Below are 16,584 nucleotides of genomic sequence, written 5' to 3'. Positions count from 1 at the left end.
TGGTGGTTCAGTGGGGGAACGCCCTATTGGTGATGCAACATTTCCAAGTAGAGATATTTCGGGCCCTTCCCTTAGGAAAAAGGAACGTGGTAAAGGGAAAAAAGTTCAGGTGGAGGCTACTGGGATGGAGACTGGCTCTATACAGGCTTTATTACCCAATGGGAAAGGGAGGAAATGCAAGGGGCTTTCGTTGTCTTGCTCCCCAAGTAAGAGGCTTGTGCTCAGTTCTCCGAAAAAGCAACTGAAGAAGAGAAGTAGCACAGTGACGACCTCTAGTTCCGGGAAGGGAACTAAAGTGGTGGGACCCGAAACTCGGGCCCACCACGAACAATGAGTCTACTAAGTTGGAATATGCACGGGCTTGGGAACCCGTCCACATTCAATGCCCTAAAGAAGTTACTAAGGGCACAAGATCCCGACTTTGTCTTCCTAATGGAGACAAAAAAGAAGAAGGCAGCTATGGAACGAATCTGTAAGTCTCTAGGATATGGGAGGTGTAAGGTGGTGGATAGAACTGGAAAGCAGGGGGGTGGCTTGGTCTTTTGTTGGAAGGATTCTTGGAAGGTGGATGTGATTGATGCAACTGCGGGTTTCATTGATGTGTTGGTTGTCCTTGAAGGGAAACGGGTGAGATTGACGGGGTTTTATGGCCACCCAGAAACGGGGGAGAGACATCACTCGTGGGAGGTGCTAAAGCGTCTTTCTCAATTGTATCCATATGGTGCATGGTTTGTGTTCGGAGATTTTAATGAGATTATGAATATCGAAGAAAAAAGTGGGGGGAGAGTGAGACCAGCTTGTCAGATGGATAAATTTACTCAAGCGATTGATGAATGCTTACTACAGGGAATCGAGTTCACGGGACCTCTGTTCACATGGAGTAATGGACGTGTGCATGAAAGGTTAGACAGGGGATTGATGAACAATGACGCGGCTGTGGCTTTTCCAAAAGTGCATGAGTATCACGTGGAGGTTGGTGCAAGTGATCATCTGCCGTTGATTTTTGACTTGGTCGGGGCCGGCATTAAAAAGCAGCAATTAGGTAGTCGACGTTTTCTATTTGAAGGCTTCTAGATCAAGGAACAACGATGTGGGGATATTGTGAAGGAGATATGGGAAAATGAAGCAAACCAGGTGGATAGTCTGGCTACCAAACTACAGAAGTGTGCAGAGGAGTTGTCCGTTTGGAATAAGAATGTAATTGGACATATACCTAAGAAATTAGCAACCTTGAAGGATTCACTCAAGCAATACCCTATTGACGTTCAAAATGATGAAGAACGAAAGAAGCGGAGCTTAATTAAATCTGAAATAGCAAAGATTGCCGGGTATGAAGAAACTATGTGGAAGCAAAAATCCAGGATCAATTGGTTACAGGAGGGTGACAGGAATACAAAGTTCTTCCATGCCTATGCGAAAAGTAGGGGACGACAAAATAAAGTTGCTGGGGTTTTTGATGAACAAGGAAGATGGTGTGAAGATATGCAGGAAGTTCAAGATGCATTTATATCTTTCTTTTCTCACTTATATTCTACTGGGGGCTGTGACAACCTCGATTTAGTTCTGGATAAAATTCCCTGTCGTGTTTCGGATGACGTGAATACTAAGTTAATGAAGAAGTTTGAAAGATGGGAAATCGAGCTCTCTTTGAAGCACATGGCAGCACAAAAATCACCGGGTCATGATGGTATGTCTGCACTTTTTTTCAAAACATATTGGTCTATTGTAGGGGATTCGGTGTGTGAGTTTTGCCTTGGGGTACTTAATGAGGGGAGGGGTCTTGATACTTTCAACCACACTCTCATCTCTCTCATTCCGAAATGCTTATGCCCCAAGAGTGTGACTGAATTTAGGCCCATAAGTTTGTGCTCCATTGTCTATAAATTAATCTCGAAAACCGTAGCAAATCGGCTCAAGAAGTATTTACCGGAAATTATCTCCTATACTCAAAGTGCTTTCGTTCCCGGGAGGAACATCCAAGATAACGTGATTGCAGCTTTTGAGACAATCCATACGATTAGAGTAGAGAAGCACACTGCGTCACCAAAGATGGTACTCAAACTGGACATTAGTAAAGCTTATGATAGGGTGGAGTGGGGTTTCCTGGAGAAAGTTATGATGAAGCTAGGGTTTTCGGAAAGTTGGGTGGAATTAACTATGAGGTGTGTGAATTCCGTCTCTTTCTCGGTTTTATGGAAGGGCAGACCGGCTGGATTCTTCAGACCTACGAGAGGCATACGACAAGGAGACCCCCTGTCTCCTTATCTATTTCTTTTGGTGACAGAGGGTTTATCTGGTCTTCTCCACCATGCAGATTCAACAGAGCTGATTCATGGTGTTCGGGCTGCTCCTAGTGCACCTTCTATTTCACATCTTTTGTTCGCGGATGATAGTCTATTATTTGTTAGTGCTACAGTGGACGAATGTGTCTCATTGAAACAATGTCTCCTCCTTTATGAATGCGCAGCCGGACAACAAATTAATTTCCAGAAATCGGCTCTTTCGTTTGGCCTGAATGTATCTGAACAGATGCAGGAGGAGATTAAGGTGATACTGGGTGTACCAGTGGTTGAACTCCATGAGAAATACCTTGGTTTACCAACAAAAATTGGGAGAAATAAGACAGATGTCTTCAAGAAACTGAATGAACGATTAGATGTGCACTTACAAGGTTGGCAAGGAAAGTTCCTCTCAAAAGCGGGTAAGCTTGTGTTAATCAAAGCTGTGGCACAAGCTATTCCCACTTATTCCATGAGTGTTTTCCAGTTACCGATTGGTGTGTGCAAGAAATTCCAAGCTAAGGTAAGTAAATTTTGGTGGGGAAAGGGAGGTGGTACGAAAGGTGTTCACTGGTGCAGTTGGGATAACCTCTGTAACAGGAAAGAAGATGGAGGGCTAGGTTTTCGTGATCTGAGAGCTTTTAACCAAGCGATGCTGGCAAAAACGGTGTGGAGGATTTTCTGGGGACAACATTCATTAGTTAGTGCTTTATTACAGGCCAAATATTTCCCAGGTACGTGTTTTCTTAATGCCAGCCTAGGGCGTACTCCTTCTGCCATATGGAGAGGGTTGATGTGGGGAAAACAAGTGATCGACATGGGGACGAGATGGAGGATTGGAGATGGGAGAAGAGTTAGTGTGTTAGCTGATAAGTGGTTGCCTTGTCCGGTAAGCTTTAAAGTTGTGAGCCCAATTCCTCTGACGACTCTAACGATGCAACATAAGGTCGAATCCTTGTTCACAGAAACTGGAGCATGGAATGTTCCATTGATCCAATCTATGTTCCTTTCCCACGAGGCCGAGATGATCCTGGGCATGCCTCTTGGTCTTAGAAATGTCCCGGATAAACTTGTCTGGCACTTTTCTAAGAATGGGTCGTATAGTGTGAAGTCTGGGTACTGGGTTGCTAGGGACATGATGCTTCGACAACGTGGTGACATTGCAAGTTCCAGTACCAATGAATGTAAGAAGGTTTGGGAGAAAATATGGGGAGTTAATGCACCACACAAAGTTAAAGTATTTATGTGGAGGGCAATGAAAGGCTTCTTACCATGTGCAGCCAACCTAAAACAAAAGAAGGTTCTGGAAGATTCTAGATGTTGGCAATGTGGATGGCATAGTGAGTCGGTGATGCATGCTCTTTGGGACTGTCCGACAGCTAAGAAAACGTGGAAAATGACCTTTCTCAATGGAGTTTGCAAAAGGTGGCAGGTGCCTACTTTTCTTGACTTGGTACATCACATCTGTCCCACAGCCTCTGCAACTGAACTGGAAACTTTTTGTTTCACGGCCTGGTGGATTTGGAGAAACAGGAACTTAACCAGGTTCGAGGAAAAGAATTTGAAGCCTATAGAGGTTGCACGGTTAGCTATGGAGTGGCAGAATGAGTTCGCAAATTTGGGAGGGTTGAAACATAAGTCGATTCCAGATATGATCCACGCCCAAGTTTGTTGGAAACCTCCACAGCTAGGGCACCTTAAAATGAACTTTGATGGGGCTCATGATGAAAAAAATGGAGTTTGCGGACTGGGGGTTGTCTTCAGAGATACTCAAGGAAATTTGAAAGGTGCAATGGCTGTCCCACAAATTGGTAACATCGCCCCAAGATCCATAGAAGCTTTGGCATTGTTGCACGGACTCAGATTTGCGCTTCATGTTGGCTTCACAAGGATTGAAGTTGAAGGAGATGCCCTCTCAGTTATCAACGCTTTGCAGGAAAGCTCAGAGGATTATAGTGCTGAGGGTCATTTAATTGACGAAGTTAAGTTTTTATTTCAGTCTTTTACCAGTTGTAGTAGCCATTTTGTCAAACGAGAAGGCAACAAGGTTGCTCATCGTTTGGCAAAGGAGGCGTTGAAAATTAGTCAACCGTTTCTTTGTCTGGAGTCGGGGCCTTGTTGGCTTCATCAGTGTGTCAGTATAGATTTCCAGTGCGAAGTCTAATATGGTCAATTAGTTGTAACAACTACTAGTTGGTTGTTGCACGGTTGTTCCATCATTTCATGTATGCAGTTCATTATTATCAATGAAGTTCGATTTGATCAAAAAAAAACTTTAAACTATTGATAGAAACAAAGCTAAGGACTCATTCTCCACCACCAAACACACTCAATCATATCAAAGCTCAGTTATGGAATCCTAAATCTCAATTGAATTTACCCGAAGTTAACTCACAAGCTCGAATTAACCCATTACCCTTTCTTAGTTCCTCGTTAAGTGAATACAAGCTCACCACTTAATCTATTTCCGATTATGCAACCTAGACACAAGCTCGCTAAGTTTAGCATATCAAAATCATTAAGCAATAAAAGGGTTTGGATAAATCTAGGGTCACAAGTACATTGGTAGTCTTGCTAAACCTAGGGTTTGAGTCACATGTAATTCAAGAAAACATTTTGCTACTCAATTGGAGCCAACACACGACATATACGAATCTAGTGTTACTCCTAGCATTAGAACCCTAACCTATTCATTTAGTTGCGCACCTAATCAAACAAGCAAAGATTCATCTTGTAGACACGGTGAAACAAACACTCAATTGATAATATAGAAAACCAAAAACTGAATTGTTATCAATATGAATTGAACATGTTTGGGGCTTTGAAATTGCCCCTAGCTACAAAAGTATTTAGCTAGACATAGTCATGAATTTGTTGAAAGCATACATCAAGAGAATTGAAAAGAAAAATAGAGATGAATGAAGGAGGTCAGATCACGGCTAGAAGATGCAGAAGATGTCGTTCTCCCTTTTTTCTTGTGCGGCAGAACCTACCACTCAATGAACGTCTCCCTTCTTTATTGCTTAGGTCAGCAAATTTTCACTTCTTTTCCTTTTAGGATTCAAGTAGCTTCTCCTCTAAGATTTCTAATAATTTTCACCCATAAAAATATGTCATATATCTCTAATAAACAGAGATATTCAGTTAATACTCGTCAGTGGGCTTCTAAAAGGAATTCGGGCCTCAAATCATGGATTTCCGTCAAAGTGTCAGATTCCCGGACTGCCCGACCTTACTGTACTAAATCAGCCATAACTTCTTGTAGAAAAATGATATTAACGAGCCGTAAAAAGATTCGGAAACTAGACATCCAAAGCTTTCCATAAATATAAAGATCACCCTCTGGATCGTTGTGAACTGGTCTCAGTGATCCGTCGAAGTTGACTGATCTGTACGCCTTTCAATCCCTCTTTTACTTCTTTTCTCCTTCTTTACTCAAAATACCTATAAAACAAGTAAACAATGTAAATAACGAGAAAATACACTAAACTAACAAAGAAAGTATAGAGATTAACGTTATTAATATCGCATAATCATGCTCCTATCAAATACCCCCACACTTAAGCTTTGCTAGTCCCTAGCAAACAAAGAACACTAGAACAAAGACACGGACCTAATATCTTCCAAACATCTCAGAGAACTTATAATGCCCACAACTATGGTCAACAAAATTCAAGCAGTCACATATCAAAATTCACAATTTCACTTAAGAGCTAATTTATTTTGATAACCATAGTGCTAAAGTTATAATACATGAACAATCAAACTAGTGCAATAAATGAGAACCAACTTATTCATGGGTCAAACACGCTTCAACTCAATTTCTCACAAAGATACTCTCAATTTCTTTTCACTCATGATTTTCTGACTTGATGTATAAGTATATATTTCGCTCAAGTTATATGTGAGAGGAATGATGTAATAAGACAAACAAATAGCTCACATATAATAATAAGAAAGAAAGGCTTTTTCTGAATTTTTTTTACATATGATCCCATGATTGGAACGTCAAAACTCGGACGAAAGGCCAGTGACACCATATGCTCGCCCCTCCACACAAGTCTCCACAAATCGAATGCACAACTTCAAAGATCAACAAGGTCTTTATTCAGGGTTGTAATAGGGCCAAGGGTTAAGGTTAGAAGAAAGAAAGGATAGGAAATTCAAAGATCCTAAAGAACCTAGTGGAGCACTAGAAGAACATAAGAGATAAAAGAATCTTGAAACTCTTCAAGGTAATCAATCTTCGAACATGAAGCAAATAATTTTTTTCAAGGTCAGATGTCATCTTTTTGGGCTTTTGCTTCATTCTAAACCTCTCTTCTAACACTTGTGAAATAGGACAAAGGCCAAATTTTCTTGAACAGGCCTTCAATTCAAAATAAACTCCTTATTCACAAGAGGGGGACTAAAATCCATTCACACTTTTTTTTTTTCTCTCTTTTGCCGTATACTTTTTTTTTTTCCTTCATATTTTTTTCTGTTTCGGCATACATATATTGTTTTTTTTTTTTATGGACAAGTCTTACCCCCACACTTGCTTACAAAAGTACCTTGAACATACATATATCTCTAAAAATATTTGCTCCACTAATTCCTTAGAATAGGGTAAGGATAAATCTATACTAAGCTTAGGGTTAAGGAATTCGTGGGTAATGAAACAAAAAGGCTTAATGTAGGCTCTAGGGGGTTAACTAGGGGATTGCACATCTTGTGTGCATAAAAGGGACACAGGTTAATTTGGCTATGGTGGTAATCCTAGTGCCTTTATCCCTTCCCATCCATCATGCAATTCAACCATACGCTTCAAGAGGCTTTGGGGCAAGTTCTAGCATTTGTCCTTACAAAATATACAAGTCGAATCCGAGTCTCAACCAAGATGAATAAAAGATGAGATCATGCAAAATCCTCGTCAAGAAAATAAGATGATTCTATACTAAGCACTCAGAAAATAAATAGCACATATACAGGCTCAAAAGCTCACAAGGGTTTAAATCAAGTTTAACCTGTCATAGCATGCATCCATCAATTCTCAAGTGCTACATTAATCCAACCATCAATGTATATAAATCAAGCACAATAATCATCAAAATCTATTAACAATTATTTGAAATCAAGAATCTAACACATGCCTGCAATCCTTTTGTGACCAAAATATAAATCTGAAAGTTCATGCTCATCATAGAGTTGGAAGACCCCTAAAGACTCAACAGAAAATAAACCTAATTAAGAACTAGACTCTTTTTTTTTTTTGGTTTATTCTTGTTTTAATTTTTTTTATTGAAAATAACAAAAAGTTCAAATTCCTTCCCCCCACACTTAAACTAAACATTGTCCTCAATGTTTGATCTAGATATAATCATGCAACAATATAGTTAAGTATAGAAGGAAAGAGAAAAAACAACAAAAACAAAATAGTTAAGAAGAGTAGAGAATGCTCCCTCTTGTAGACCTCCCAATGCTAATGATCTTTGGATATCAACCTCAAGGCTGTAAGCCCGGAATTTCTAGTGTAAGCTACATGCCAAATGCACTCCAAAGATACTCCAATAATGCTCAAAGTCAATAGGAAACATCACTTTTCAAAAACTGATTTCAGCTAAAACCTTGCAGCAGCCCTACTTCCGAGGTTCATAGCTCATCCAGTAAGAACCAGAATCCAGAGGTTCCACTTGGAGATGAATGTTCATATTCAGGGCTTTCCATACATATGTGGCACGCATTCCAACTCCAAGGGATGTAGGAACTAGAGACCTGCAAAGTTAGCAAAAAAATTACAGAAAACTGGCAAAATGCTGACAGAATGACCTTTATCCATTCAAACCTGAATACCGGAAGTTACAGGGGTCACATTCAGAAACCCTTTGGTAGGAATGAAGTAGACATCCGGGGCTTCAAATCCATATAAGGTTTGTCTCATTTGGACCCCGGGAAGTATCCCCTGTTTTGCACTTTATGTGGCTCTGATGCCCAGTTTTCTGCTTTTCTGTTCCGACCCTCCTGTACTCAACTGGAAACTGCAGACGCTGTGAAACCTGAAATTTGGATCTGCCAAAGCCATTAGGAAATAGACACCTGGGGCTTTTGATCCATATATGGTACGTCTGTTGGTTCCAAAGGAGCTGTGAACGACAGCTGTTCAAAGTGGACTGAAATCTGGGCGTCAGAAAAACTGGTTTGATAAAAAGTGACTCCTCTAAATCTTTCTCAACTATGACACCTGCACACACACACAAAAACATAAAACCGAACAAAACAAGAAGCAAAGAAAGAGAAGGAAAGGAAGAAAGAAAACATCCCTTAGAAAAATACCACAATCTTCCTCCTTCATTCATTGGGTTACCTCCCAAGAAGCGCTTGGTTTAACGTCCTCAGCCTGACAGCCGGGCCAATTCTTCCAGAGTAATCAGGAGGTTTTGGTCTTGGTTCCATGAGATGCTTGACCTTTTTCAAAGATGCTAGGTGATCCCTTTTAAGCAACTTGTGCTCCTTGGTAATAATAGAAAGATTCAACTTTCTCGTTTTCCTTCTCTTCTTCCATTGTCTCATTCTCTTCTTATGTCCCACAAGCACGGCCAAAAGAATCTTCTTATCAGAATTGGGATATTCATCTATCACCATCTCCACATGATCAACAAACTCAAGAGTTTCTTGTATGAAGGGAACGAATGTAAAGCTCGAATGTGGCAAGTAATGGTCAGGTGGTCGGGCATGTGATAGAATTAGAGGCTCATCTATAGGAGATTTGTTGGACTCCTCTTCTAAGCAATCCTCCATGGCATCCTTGTATTCTTGATCTTTATGAGCTATGATGATTGCTTCCGGCACTTGGTACTCATTCGCATGAAGTTGAACCTTACTTTCTTTAATGTAAAACTCCTCATTTGTCATGGACTCTTTAATATCACTATCTTCATATGCTTCAAGCTCAGTTGTATGGTGTGACACATAATCCTCACACGTCCCAACCTCAAGTTTCTTTTCATAGGGCTCATCCAAATCTGTATCCTCATCCTCATCCAAAATTGACTCATGGAATACATTATGAGGTTGAGGTAAGGCTGTGACTTCAAGGGACTGCCCTAAAGTTGTAGTAAGTGTAGGAGGGCACTCCATAAGTACCTTGGCCTCCAAAGGCTCATTAGCTTCTGCCCAATCTTTTTCCTCACTCGTCAACACCTCATGATATGACTCTTGAACCCAACATTGTATTTCCCGCTCCTCTGTTTCTTGGTTCAAAGAATTAGTAATTTGCTGGATATGTCGCTCAATATTCTCCATGGCTTTGTCCATATTCCTTGATGATTTTTCCGCACTTTTTGCAACTACTTGTACAATTTCCTCAAGGGAGGGCTTCATTGGATCAACCAAGAGGACTGGTACTTGATCCTAGTATGACGGCCACATGAATGAATCCATATTGTGATGATAAGGATCATACATAGGGACTTGATAAGGTTGCCATGAGTTGAACGCTTCCAGATTCCATGAAGAGTTAGCATTAGTCCAACCATTGTTGTAAATGCTTGAGTTGGGATCCTCCCACATTATAGTAGCATGCTCGAAATAACCTTGGTATTGCAGTCCGCAAACAAAACAAAACAAAAACTAAGTTAGTATATTACAAAATTGAAAAACACAAAAACAATACAGATTAAGGAAAACAATCCCCGGCGACACGGCGCCAAAAATTGGTACGTCTTAAAAGATGCACAACTTAAACCTTGCACTCAAATATCATCGTTGGTAATATAGTGATCAAGCAAGGGTCATTACCCGCTGAAGATTGTTCCTAAACTGCTAATCAAATGTCACAAACTACTCTAAACTATGCCACTGAACAGTTAATGAAAATAAATTATTTAACTAACCTAGACTAGATGGAATTTTCTATAAATTTTACAGGAAACTAATCACACATTGAATAACACATATACAAAATTTCAAAACAATAGGAGTTGAATTGATATATTAAATAATTCACATAAAACTGAACACAGAAAGATAACAAAGCAGAAACAGATGTTATAACTTTAAACTATTGATAGAAACAAAGCTAAGGACTCATTCTCCAACACCAAACACACTCAATCATATCAAAACTCAGTTATGGAATCCTAAATCTCAATTGAATTTACCCGAAGTTAACTCACAAGCTCGAATTAACCCATTACCCTTTCTTAGTTCCTCGTTAAGTGAATACAAGCTCACCACTTAATCTATTTCCGATTATGCAACCTAGACACAAGCTCGCTAAGTTTAACATATCAAAATCATTAAGCAATAAAAGGGTTTGGATAAATCTAGGGTCACAAGTACATTGGTAGTCTTGCTAAACCTAGGGTTTGAGTCACATGTAATTCAAGAAAACATTTTGCTACTCAATTGGAACCAACACACGACATATACGAATCTAGTGCTACTCCTAGCATTAGAACCCTAACCTATTCATTTAGTTGCGCACCTAATCAAACAAGCAAAGATTCATCTTGTAGACACGGTGAAACAAACACTCAATTGATAATATAGAAAACCAAAAACTGAATTGTTATCAATATGAATTGAACATGTTTGGGGCTTTGAAATTGCCCCTAGCTACAAAAGTATTTAGCTAGACATAGTCATGAATTTGTTGAAAGCATACATCAAGAGAATTGAAAAGAAAAATAGAGATGAATGAAGGAGGTCAGATCACGGCTAGAAGATGCAGAAGATGTCGTTCTCCCTTTTTTCTTGTGCGGCAGAACCTACCACTCAATGAACGTCTCCCTTCTTTATTGCTTAGGTCAGCAAATTTTCACTTCTTTTCCTTTTAGGATTCAAGTAGCTTCTCCTCTAAGATTTCTAATAATTTTCACCCATAAAAATATGTCATATATCTCTAATAAACAGAGATATTCAGTTAATACTCGTCAGTGGGCTTCTAAAAGGAATTCGGGCCTCAAATCATGGATTTCCGTCAAAGTGTCAGATTCCCGGACTGCCCGACCTTACTGTACTAAATCAGCCATAACTTCTTGTAGAAAAATGATATTAACGAGCCGTAAAAAGATTCGGAAACTAGACATCCAAGGCTTTCCATAAATATAAAGATCACCTCTGGATCGTTGTGAAATGGTCTCAGTGATCCGTCGAAGTTGACTGATCTGCACAGGCAGATTTGCCGATTTAGCCTTTCAATCCCTCTTTTACTTCTTTTCTCCTTCTTTGCTCAAAATACCTATAAAACAAGTAAACAATGTAAATAACGAGAAAATATACTAAACTAACAAAGAAAGTATAGAGATTAACGTTATTAATATCGCATAATCATGCTCCTATCAATCGTCTGTAGTCTTGATCCTGAAAATGATCCTCTTCGTCCGAAGGATGATGACGAAGATGTGCTAGAGGCAGAAGTGTCTTACTTAAGTGCAATAGGCGCATTATTGTACCTACCCCTAATGCACAAGACCGGACATCTCATATGTTGTGAACTTGTTAGCTAGGTATAGCTGTGCACCAACGCGACGCTGTTGGATTGGTGTAAAAGATATCTTTCGGTACTTGAGATGTACGATTGATATGGGTTTGTTCTATCCCTACAGAGAGATGATGGATTCGGACCCATCACGCACCAGGAACGCCGCCAACACTGGCCTGCATCTTATATCCCCATCCCAAAATGACATGTTTTTTGGAAGGTCTTGCTGATGTTGGGTATCTCTCTGACCCACACAAAGGTCATTCCCAAATTGGTTAAGTATTCACCATGGGTAAAAACCGTGATATCTTAGAGGTCTACAGAACAGACTATAGTCGCTATATATTCGAACAATGCAGAGATCATTGCTCTTCACGAAGTGGTTCGTGAATGTATATGGATTGGATCCATAATTACGCATGTTCGAAAAATTGTGGTTTGAAGTCTACCATAGATGAGCCTATGAGCATTTAGGATATTGCTGCTTGTTTTGAACAAATCAAGTAAGGCTATATCAAAAGCGACAACACCAAGTATAATCAGCAACAACAGACTCTCCTCAAGATCAAAGGGAACTAGGTTTAATCTGAGGACAGTATGGCAGACTTACTCACTAAGTCATTGCCTAAATTTTACTTTCGAGAAACGTGTTGGTAGCATCGTTTACGGAAGTTATCCGAACTCCCATGACCGTAGTCATCAGGGGGAGATGCAGACATCAGGGGGAGATGTCTGCATGTAAAGTCTTGAAACGTGAAGGGTGTGTTGTGCTCTTTTTCCCCTTCGACCGGGGTTATTTTTGTCCCACAGGGTTTTTGTTACTCGGTAAGGTTTTTAACGAGGCAACCAGAGAAACACTACGTTTGGGCGACACAAGGGGGAGTATTCAAGTAAATCCAGAATACTCTAGGTTACTTAACCTAATTGTAATAGAGTTTAGAATTAGAGATATTATCAGAGATATTCATAGATATCCGATTAATTGTACGATTATCTTTCCTTACACAACTCTAATTCTATGTCTTGTAATCTTCTATATAAAGAGACCCCTATTATTATCAATGAAAATACGATTCAATTCTCTCCCAATTTCAGTTTTCCTTAAACAATTATCACTTTTTACAATAATTCGTTCTTAGGCTTGGAATATCGAAGCATTATCAAAATTACAACCTTAATTACAACTTTTGACCTCTATTATAAGATAAAATGGTTAAATAATTTTATTTCCCCTCTCTACAGACCCGTTCTATCTGCCTTTCTTTTCTTCTTCTTTCTTCTTCGTTCTTCCTTCTTCTTTCTTGGTCCATAGTTGAAATTCTAGCATATCAATTAAAATAAGAAATAATCGATCCGTCCCACACTGGTTTCGCCCACCGGTTTCTTATTGCTATTTCCTCCTGGTCCAAGTCTTCTATGAATCCTCTATAAACATCACCAAACCCTCCCTCTCCAAGCTTTCTCTCCCTCCTCAAAATTACTAGTTGCTCAAGTCAGTCCTCTTTTCAAATTAATCGTCAATGAAGTCGCAAATCAGTCTCTTCATCACTAGTTCACTACTATCCCTTTTCTGACCCCCAATGTCTCTCTCTCTCTCTCTCTCGTCGACTACAAACCCTCCCTGTTCTTCCCAAAATTGCAGACCCAGAATCTTTAAAGGGTTAAGAAGGGAGAGGAAGCGAAGACCCAGATGGATTTGGATCGGCGGGATTTCATGGGAGACGTCGGAGGACAATCTGAAGGAGTACTTCAGCAATTACGGCGACATTGTGTGGTTGTATTGTTGCTCTGATATTATGTATGTTCAGAGCTCAAGCATTTGGACAAAATTTACTCCTTCATGCTCATTGAACCTTCCATGTATAAGATATGAACTGGTGTAGTTGTTACATTGATCCATGATTTGGGCAGTTGTTCGGCTTATTGTTACTGCATTTCACATCTCTAGGGAAGCCATGGTTTTTTGTGAAGGGCATATAGTTTTCTTACCGGCCCGTTTCTGTATGTAATCTGTAATTCCACTCTTTTTTTGTTAATGTACTTCAATGGTGTGCGGTTGAATGAGATTGTTGGCGGTCTAAAGGATGATGAACCACTTCTGGATTCAGTTCTGGTGCATATGTTGAATGATGGTAGCTGTTGAATGAGCTGTTGAATGAAATATGGGGTCAACCAAATTCAATTGTGCCCTTTTCCTGGATACGAAGCCTTGCGCAACTCTGCTAGGTTGGATGATGGTAGCTGATGAAAGATGGGTTGAGGTTGTGGACTGTAGGTTTTAGGGTTATAATTTATGAACGAAATTGATTTATTATGATAACTAACTGATGTTAGAGATTTAATTATTCTTTTCCCTTTTCCATTATCATAAAGAATTTTCATTTAAATATATTGAAAAAATTAATGTTTTCTGAAATATAAAAGACCCTAAACCCCAAACCCCAAACCCTAAACCCCAAATCCTAAATCCTAAACCCTAAAATTTTCAGTTATTTGGAAACTACAATAGAATTCCTAATCTGTATTAAATGTTGTTTAACAAATTTCAAAACAACAAGATATATTCATTACCAAGATCCTCATAACCCCTAAATAGTAAACCCTAACTCTATTCCCTAAAATTTTATATATTCATTACGAAGCTCCTTGATAAGATATTTCTTTCTAAATGAAATATATCATTCTTGATAAGATATCTGCTCCTTGATAGGAAGAATATCTTCAACGAGATGCCTCCTCCTTCACAGGATATCTGCTCGTCGACTACATATGTCTTTCTTGACAAGATATCTGCTCCTTGATAAGATATTTCTTCCTCAATGAGATACCTCCTCCTTCACAGGATATCTACTCACCGACTACATATGAGATACCTTGACAAGATATATGCTCCTTGATAAGATATTTCTTCCTCAATGAGATACCTCCTCCTTCACAGGATATTTGCTCATCTTAACAAGATATCTGCTCCTCAACAACATATCTCACCTTAACAAGATATCTGCTCCTCGACAACATATCTCCTCTTCAACAAGATATTTACTCTTCAACAAAATATTTTTTTCTCAACAAGATATATGCTCCTCGATAAAATAGTTTACTTATACATTGCATGATTATAGTTTAGAGGTCTACTACAAAATTTATCTAAAGTCGCTCTATGATTTTATCTTTATGTTTTAATAAGCTTTATTCCAACCTGAAAACACGGAGCTAGGGCTTGGGCTAGGGTTTCGGGTTTTTCAGCACTATTTGTCGATTTCAATGGAGATCATGGCGTGGAATTGCAGAGGAATCGGTAATGATGCTTTTGTGCAGGCTTTGTGTGTTCTTATCCAGAAACATAAGCCGGATTTTATCTTCCTTAGTGAGACTAAGGTTTCCGATGTTGACTATATGACAAATCTTCGTTTGAAGGTGGGTTATCTGAATTTTGAGGCCGTCTTCAGCCAAGGGCAGTCCGGCGGCCTGGCTCTCTTCTGGAGCGATGGGCTGGATGTTTGCTTCCAGTCAAAATCAAGCCACCATATTGATATTGAGATTAAGGCGACTGACAGGTCGGGGCAGCTATGGCAGCTGACTGGGTTTTATGGACACCCGACCACATTAGAGAGGTTCCGTACCTGGCCCTTACTTCGAGAGCTGCGCACCACATCTTCTTTGTCGTGGGTGGTGATCGGTGACTACAATGAGATACTGCATATTGCAGAGAAGGAAGGCGGTGCACCACGACGCGAAGCACAGATGCAGTTAATGCGCGATGCTTTAGCGCACTGTGATTTGCACGATCTGGGGTTCTCTCGTTCTCTGTTTACTTGGCAAGGAGGAGGTGTGAAATGCCTGTTGGACAGGGTAGCAGCGTCGACATCATGGGTGGACCTGTTTCCTGCGGCTAGGGTTTCCCACTTGGTTGCGATTCATGGGGATCATCTCCCAATTCTCCTGAGTTGTGGGGGTGCTCTGCCACTGCAAACGCCGACACTGAGATTTCGGTTTGAGTCATTTTGGGTCCAGCATACGGACTGCCATCAAATTGTTGAACAAGGTTGGGCAACCCAGGTTGGTGGTACTGATATGTTCCAAGTGCAGCAAAAGATTATGCATACTTGCTTTGCTTTGAACCATTGGCAGCGGGCCACCTTTGGTAATAGGTGGAGGGAGATGGAAATGATATGTAGTAGGCTACAACACTTGCTTTCTGGTTCTCATTCTGACCAAGTGCAGCAGGAACGAATGGAGTTATCTTCAAAACTGGATAATCTTTTAACTGCTGAGCATAACTTTTGGAAACAAAGGTCCAAGGTTACATGGTTGACTGAAGGCGATCGTAATACAAAGTACTTTCACAGTAAAGCATCGAACAGAAGAGCTAAGAACAGGTTATTGGGCTTATTTGATAATGACGGTACCTGGCAGTCCACAGAGGTAGGTATGGAAGAGGTTGTTCTGGGGTAATTTTCAGCTATGTTCAAGTCCGGTGACTTTGATCATTCTCAGATGCATGAGGTTTTAATTTGCTACAGCCTAAGGTGTCTAGGGAGATGAATGATGATTTATGTGCACCTTACTCAGAGGAGGAGATCAAGGCCGCTCTATTCCAAATGTATCCCACTAAGAGACCTGGTCCGGATAGGATGCCTCCGCTGTTCTTCCAGCAGTATTGGGAGGTGGTTGGACCTGATGTTGTGGATGTAGTAGGGGTTTCCTGATAGGAGCATTTTAATGCGACGTTTTAACTGCATTTCCCTACATTTTCTGCGCCATTTCCTTAATAAAACTCTGTTTAGGAAAGTTTCCATTCTTCGATTGGGAAAGTTCCTATTCGTACAAAGTTTCCATTTT

At 40.0% G+C, this 16,584-nt stretch overlaps 1 protein-coding gene across 1 annotated transcript; it reads left to right on the top strand.

Annotated features, from left to right (window-relative positions):
• Positions 1-330: 330 nt before the first annotated feature.
• LOC112171231 lies at positions 331-4,443 on the top strand. The gene is made up of 2 exons (XM_024308442.1): positions 331-972; positions 1,075-4,443. The coding sequence occupies exons 1-2, from the start codon at positions 331-333 to the stop codon at positions 4,441-4,443; spliced, it is 4,011 nt and encodes a 1,336-aa protein (XP_024164210.1).
• Positions 4,444-16,584: the final 12,141 nt, after the last annotated feature.

This window comes from Rosa chinensis, chromosome 6 (genome assembly GCF_002994745.2).
Source record: "Rosa chinensis cultivar Old Blush chromosome 6, RchiOBHm-V2, whole genome shotgun sequence".
Classification (NCBI taxonomy): Eukaryota; Viridiplantae; Streptophyta; class Magnoliopsida; order Rosales; family Rosaceae; genus Rosa; species Rosa chinensis.
This window is presented reverse-complemented; position numbering and strand designations above follow the sequence as displayed.